We start from the raw sequence: 7,500 nt of genomic DNA on the forward strand, positions 1-7,500 counted from the left end.
ATTGTGTTGCTGTTCTCTCTATCTCTCTCTTTCTCCCTTTCTCTCTCTATCTCTCTCTTTCTCCCTTTCTCTCTCTTTCTCCCTTTCTCTCTCTCTCTCCCCCACCTCTCTCTTTCTTTCTTTCTTTCTTTCTTTCTTTCTTTCTTTCTTTCTTTCTTTCTTTCTTTCTTTCTTTCTTTCTTTCTTTCTTTCTTTCTTTCTTTCTTTCTTTCTTTCTTTCTTTCTTTCTAGTGTGTGTGTGTGTGTGTGTGTGTGTGTGTGTGTGTGTGTGTGTGTGTGTGTGTGTGTGTGTGTGTGTGTGTGTGTGTGTGTGCGCGCACAGTGCATCATAACGTGGAATTTGTTGATGTAATTGTTCTGTAATTCTTGCACTTCCGGACCAAGTGCTGCCTTAGCAACCATTATGACACACACACACACACACACACACACACACACACACACACACACACACACACACACACACACACACACACACACACACACACACACACACACACACACACACACACACACACACACACACACAGCAGGGCATATTGGGGTTATACTAATTTCTGATCTCCTGTCAAGTCAGGTCACCTTTTCTTTCAGCAGAGCAAACCATTTCACTTAATCTCTCCTTCTCCTTCTCCTCCCTCGCTCCATCCTCTCATCTTTTGCTTTCTCCCTCCATCCCCTCAGCTCACCTACCCCCCCTCTCTCATCCCTTCTCTTTCTGTTGTACCCTCATATCACTATTCCCCTCTATTTCCCCCCTGTCCCCCTCTCCTCCCAGCCTGCATGGAGTGATCAGGACTACTTTGTTGTTTAGAAGAGGGGGATCATTCTAGACAAAAATAAGAGTGTGTTTCGCTGTTCTTCCTGTTTACTGTGTGTTTCTACCCCTATCTCATCTCTTCCTCTCCTACTTTCGCCCTCTCCCTTCCTCTCCCCTCCTCTCTTCCTCTCCTCCTTTCCCTCTCTCCCCCTCTCCCCTCCTCTCTTCCTCTCCTCCTTTCCCCCTCTCCCCCTCTCCCCTCCTCTCTTCCTCTCCTCCTTTCCCTCTCTCCCCTCCTCTCTTCCTCTCCTTCTTTCCCCTCTCCCCTCTTCTCCTCTCTTCCTCTCCTCCTTCCCCTCTCCCCTCCTCTTCTTCTCCGCTCCCCTATCTTCTCTCTTCCTCTCCTCCTTTACCCTTCTCTCCTCTCTTCCTCTCCTCCTTTACCTCTCTCCTCTTCTACAATAAAGTAGGCAGGATTAAGTTGACTGTATTTTATCATTAGAGAATAGCAGTAAACACTACAGAAAAACAGATACATGTTAAACGGAAGATAGATAAACTATATACACAAAAGTATGTGGACACCCCTACACATTAGTGGATTTGGCTATTTCAGCCAAACCCGTTGCTGACCGGTGTATAAAATATTGCACACGGCCATGCATTCTCCATAGACAAACATTGGCAGTAGAATGGTCTAACTGAAGAGCTCAGTGGCTTTCAACATGGCACCGTCATAGGGTGCACCTTTCCAACAAGTCAGTTCGTCAAATTTCTCCCCTACTAGAGCTGCCCTGGTCAACTGTAAGTGCTGTTATTGTGAAGTGGAAACGTCTAGGAGCAACAACGGCTCAGCCACGAAATGGTAGACCACACAAGCTCACAGAACGGGACGGCTGAAGTGCGTAAAAATCGCCAGTCCTCGGTTGCAACACTCACTAACGAGTTCCAAACTGTCTCTGGAAGCAACGTCAGCATAAGAACTGTTTGTCGGGAGTTTCACTAAATGGGTTTCCATGGCTGAGCAGCTGCACACAAGCCTAAGATCACCATGCGCAATGCCAAGCGTCGGCTGGAGTGGTGTAAAGCTCGCCGCCATTGAACTCTGGAGCAGTGGAAACGCGTTCTCTGGAGTGATGAATCACGCTTCATCATCTGGCAGTCCGACGGATGAATCTGGGTTTGACGGACGAGAGATGGTCTACCTGCCTCAATGCATAGTGCCAACTGTAAAGTTTGGTGGAGGAGTATTAATGGCCTGGGGCTGTTTTTCATGGTTCGGGCTAGGCCCCTTAGTTCCAGTGAAGTGAAATCTTAACACTACAGCATACAATGACATTCTAGACAATTCTGTGCTTCCAACATTGTGTCAACAGTTTGGGGAAGGCCCTTTCCTGTTTCAGCATGACAATGCCCCTATGCACAAAGAAATGTCCATACAGAAATTGTTTGTCGAGATCGGTTTTGAAGAACTTTACTGTCCTTTACAGAACTCTGACTTCAACCCCATCGTACAGGGTTACGTTTAGGTATTAATCCCGAGGGGTTAAGGTTAGGGCTATGTTTTTATTTTATTTAAAAAAGCCCTTGCCAGGCCTTTGCCAGGTCGATGAATACGGCTGCACAGTAATGTCTCTTATCGATGGCGGTTATGATATCGTTTAGGACCTTGAGCGTGGCTGAGGTGCACCCATGACCAGCTCTGAAACCAGATTGCATAGCGGAGAAGATACGATGGGATTCGAAATGGTCGGTATTCTGTTTGTTAACTTGGCTTTCGAAGACCTTAGAAAGGCAGGGTAGGATAGGGAGGAATTCCCCAGGCCAGTGAGTGACCAGCCTGGCCAGTTCCCAGTAGAGCAGGGAGCAAGATCTTCTTAAGGAGTTTTAATGTAGAATGGTCATGCAACAGCTATTATGGTCCTGAAGGAAAAGATGATGTGATTCCTAATCTGAAGGCAGGGTCATGTGATTCCTAATCTGAAGGCAGGGTCATGTGATTCCTAATCTTTAGGCAGGGTCATGTGATTCCCCCATCTAAAGGCAGGGTAATGTGATTCCTAATCTAAAGGCAGGGTAATGTGATTCCTAATCTAAAGGCAGGGTAATGTGATTCCTAATCTAAAGGCAGGGTCATGTGATTCCTAATCTGAAGGCAGGGTCATGTGATTCCTAATCTGAAGGCAGGGTAATGTGATTCCTAATCTAAAGGCAGGGTAATGTGATTCCTAATCTAAAGGCAGGGTCATGTGATTCCTAATCTAAAGGCAGGGTAATGTGATTCCTAATCTAAAAGCAGGGTAATGTGATTCCTAATCTAAAGGCAGGGTAATGTGATTCCTAATCTGAAGGCAGGGTCATGTGATTCCCCCATCTAAAGGCAGGGTCATGTGATTCCCCCATCTAAAGGCAGGGTCATGTGATTCCTAATCTGAAGGCAGGGTCATGTGATTCCTAATCTGAAGGCAGGGTAATGTGATTCCTAATCTAAAGGCAGGGTAATGTGATTCCTAATCTAAAGGCAGGGTCATGTGATTCCTAATCTAAAGGCAGGGTAATGTGATTCCTAATCTAAAGGCAGGGTAATGTGATTCCTAATCTAAAGGCAGGGTAATGTGATTCCTAATCTGAAGGCAGGGTCATGTGATTCCCCCATCTAAAGGCAGGGTCATGTGATTCCCCCATCTAAAGGCAGGGTCATGTGATTCCTAATCTAAAGGCAGGGTAATGTGATTCCTAATCTGAAGGCAGGGTCATGTGATTCCCCCATCTAAAGGCAGGGTCATGTGATTCCCCCATCTAAAGGCAGGGTCATGTGATTCCCCCATCTAAAGGCAGGGTAATGTGATTCCTAATCTGAAGGCAGGGTCATGTGATTCCTAATCTGAAGGCAGGGTAATGTGATTCCCCCATCTAAAGGCAGGGTCATGTGATTCCCCCATCTGAAGGCAGGGTAATGTGATTCCTAATCTAAAGGCAGGGTAATGTGATTCCTAATCTAAAGGCAGGGTAATGTGATTCCCCCATCTAAAGGCAGGGTAATGTGATTCCCCCATCTAAAGGCAGGGTAATGTGATTCCTAATCTAAAGGCAGGGTCATGTGATTCCTAATCTAAAGGCAGGGTAATGTGATTCCTAATCTAAAGGCATGGTCATGTGATTCCTAATGTAAAGGAAGGGTAATGCTTTGAACTGCACATTCCTCCTAGAGGATACAAACCCAGTAGTCTTCCTATTAGAATGGGATCCCTAATGGCCCTCCAACACAGTACATCTACATTAGTGTGGTTTAACGCTAATCATGGTTCAACTTTTGATCTTCTCTATATTTTTCCCCCGCCTTCCTCTGTAGCTCAGTCGGTACAGCATGATGCTTGCAACGCCTGTATAAATGGTTCAATTCCCGGGACCACATTTATGCACACTTGACTGTAAGTGGCTTTGGATAAAAGTGTATAGTATACATAATTATCTCAATCCAGTTTAATTCAGTTTAATCCTGTTTAATCCAATTTAGTCCAGTTTAATTCAGTTTAGTCCAGTTTAATCCAGTTTAGCCCAGTTTAATCCAGTTTAATTCAGTTCAATAAATACAAAAGAAATATTTCCAAAGTAGAATCGTTTTTTGTTTTAGTAGGTCAACTCTAATGTAAAATTAGATTCAATCTGATTCAATGATCTCCACCCGGTTTCTTTCTTCCTCTCTCTGAATCCATCCTGCCCAGAATCCCCTGCTCCTCCCCTCGTCTTCATCTATTGTTTCTCTCATTCCATCTCTTTCTCTATCCCTCTTTCTCTCCTTCACCTCCTCACCCTCTCCCTTTCCTGGCTGTGTGTGTAGTTTGCCGTGTTACGCCCACCCCAACATTACCTCTATTGCTAGCTTGTGTCCAGTGTTCGTGTTTATGTAAGTGGGTGTGTGTGTGTGTGTTGAGTGTGTGTGTTTGTGTGTGTATGTTGTGTGTGTGTGTGTGTGTGTGTGTGCGCGTGTGTGTTTGTCTGTGTGTGAATGTTGAGTGTGTGTGAATGTGTGTTTGTCTGTGTGTGTTCTGTTGAGTGTGTGTGTTCGCGCGTGTGTGTATGTTGAGTGTGTGTGTGTGTGTGTATGTTGAGTGTGTGTGTGTGTATGTTGAGTGTGTATGTGTGTATGTTGTGTGTGTGTTTGTGTGTTTGTGTGGGCGTGCCTGCGGGATTGCGTTTTTGCGTCAGGAAGGAAGCACCAAACTATGACCTGGGGAAATGTCATCCTGCGCGTACACACACACACACACACACACACACACACACACACACACACACACACACACACACACACACACACACACACACACACACACACACACACACACACACACACACACAAACACTTTGTTACAGTAGTGCTCTGTGGTGTGATTTCAGTAAAGAGAGTATTGGCGTGTTAACTGTGTGTTCATTACGACAGAGTGTCTCCTCTTTCCTCCTCATGTCACAGTAAGTGTTCCTTCTGTCTCTCTCTGTCCTCCTCCTGTCTCTGTCTCTGTCCTCCTCATGTCTCTGTCTCTCTCTGTCCTCCTCCTGTCTCTGTCTCTGTCCTCCTCCTGTCTCTGTCTCTGTCTCTGTCCTCCTCCTGTCTCTGTCTCTGTCCTCCTCCTGTCTCTGTCTCTGTCTCTGTCCTCCTCCTGTCTCTGTCTCTGTCCTCCTCCTGTCTCTGTCTCTGTCTCTGTCTCTGTCCTCCTCCTGTCTCTGTCTCTGTCTCTGTCCTCCTCCTGTCTCTGTCTCTCTCTGTCCTCCTCATGTCTCTGTCTCTGTCCTCCTCATGTCTCTGTCTCTCTCTGTCCTCCTCCTGTCTCTGTCTCTGTCCTCCTCCTGTCTCTGTCTCTGTCTCTGTCCTCCTCCTGTCTCTGTCTCTGTCTCTGTCCTCCTCCTGTCCCGTTTCTCTCTGTCTCTGTCTCTGTCCTCCTCCTGTCCCGTTTCTCTCTGTCTCTGTCCTCCTCCTGTCTCTGTCTCTGTCTCTGTCCTCCTCATGTCTCTGTCTCTGTCTCTGTCCTCCTCCTGTCTCTGTCTCTGTCCTCCTCCTGTCCCGTTTCTCTCTGTCTCTGTCCTCCTCCTGTCCCTACTCTTCTCCCCCTATTTTCTCTCTGTCTCGGTCAGTCTATCCTCATCCTGTCCCCTTTCTCTGTCTCTATCAGTCTGTCCTCCTCCTGTCCTGTTTCTCTCTGTCTCTGTCTGTCTCTGGTCTGGTGTGTGGTGTGTGGTGTGTGGTGTGTGTGTGTGTGTGTGTGTGTGTGTGTGTGTGTGTGTGTGTGTGTGTGTGTGTGTGTGTGTGTGTGTGTGTGTGTGTGTGTGTGTGTGTGTGGTGTAGCTGGGCTGTGGTTCTGATGGCTGGATCATGTGGAAAGTATACATTGTATTTGGAAACGGAGCGTTGGTATTAGTAATTTGAGTGTGCAGTTGATTTTCTATTGTGTCAGTTTGTATGTTTGGGAGTTTGTATTTTTATGTTAGTGTGTGTGTTTGTGTGTGTGTTTGTTATTGTAAGCAGTAAGGTGTGTCAGTGTTGGTTTCCTGTTGTTTGACTGCCCATGTTGTGTTAGGACAGAAATCCCAAAAAGGTGTGTGTGTGTAGCAGCTCATTCAGACTCTCTCTCATTTGTTCTCCTCCAGTAGGGATGATGTTTGCAGCCAAAACTCTCATCCACACATGTCACGCTATATGGATGTGTGTGTGTGTGTGTGTGTGTGTGTGCGTACGTGCACATGCACATTTCCAATGTTTATTCTCAATCAAATTAATTTGCATCGAGGCCACAACAATATTTCAGGTTGAGCTGTTGCAGCAATGTTATATAAGTGGATATTTTTCAGTTGATATGATTGATTGATGTATTTGTGTAGTTTATTGGTGTTTGTGTTGTTGGACAGCTGCTACCCTGTAGGTATTACAGCAGTAGGTCCAACCCTGGTCCATAACTACCCCCAACAGTTCAACCCTGGTCCATAACTACCTCCAACAGTCCAACCCTGGTCCATAACTACCCCCAACAGTCCCACCCTGGTCCAAAACTACCCCCAACAGTCCAACCCTGGTCCATAACTACCCCCAACAGTTCAACCCTGGTCCATAACTACCCCCAACAGTCCAACCCTGGTCCTCCTGTTCCCCCAACAGTCCAACCCTGGTCCATAACTACCCCCAACAGTCCCACCCTGGTCCATAACTACCCCCAACAGTTCAACCCTGGTCCATAACTACCCCCAACAGTCCAACCCTGGTCCTCCTGTTCCCCCAACAGTCCAACCCTGGTCCATAACTACCCCCAACAGTCCAACCCTGGTCCTCCTGGTCCCCCAACAGTCCAACCCTGGTCTATAACTACCCCCAACAGTCCAACCCTGGTCCTCCTGTTCCCCCAACAGTCCCACCCTGGTCCTCCTGTTCCCCCAACAGTCCCACCCTGGTCCTCCTGGTCCCCCAACAGTCCAACCCTGGTCCATAACTACCCCCAACAGTCCCACCCTGGTCCTCCTGTTCCCCCAACAGTCCCACCCTGGTCCATAACTACCCCCAACAGTCCCACCCTGGTCCATAACTACCCCCAACAGTCCAACCCTGGTCCATAACTACCCCCAACAGTCCCACCCTGGTCCATAACTACCCCCAACAGTCCCACCCTGGTCCCCCTGTTCCCCCAACAGTTCAACCCTGGTCCTCCTGTTCCCCCAACAGTCCAACCCTGGTCCTCATGTTCCCCCAACAG

The 7,500-nt window shown here is 47.3% G+C and overlaps 1 protein-coding gene across 2 annotated transcripts in view; it reads left to right on the forward strand.

Annotated features, from left to right (window-relative positions):
• LOC106593519 (cGMP-dependent 3',5'-cyclic phosphodiesterase) overlaps window positions 1-7,500 on the forward strand; it is a 262,404-nt gene that overhangs the window by 70,871 nt on the left and 184,033 nt on the right. Inside the window, exon 1 of one of the 2 annotated variants that reach the window (XM_045724808.1) lies at window positions 5,136-5,233. The exons of the other annotated variant lie outside the window; for it this stretch is intronic. Coding sequence (XP_045580764.1) covers window positions 5,226-5,233 — 8 coding nt within the window. The 5' untranslated portion in view covers window positions 5,136-5,225. Of the gene's footprint in view, window positions 1-5,135; window positions 5,234-7,500 lie in introns of those variants that run through there. 2 annotated transcript variants of the gene reach the window in all.

The sequence above is a fragment of the Salmo salar genome, chromosome ssa09, assembly GCF_905237065.1.
Source record: "Salmo salar chromosome ssa09, Ssal_v3.1, whole genome shotgun sequence".
Classification (NCBI taxonomy): domain Eukaryota; kingdom Metazoa; phylum Chordata; class Actinopteri; order Salmoniformes; family Salmonidae; genus Salmo; species Salmo salar.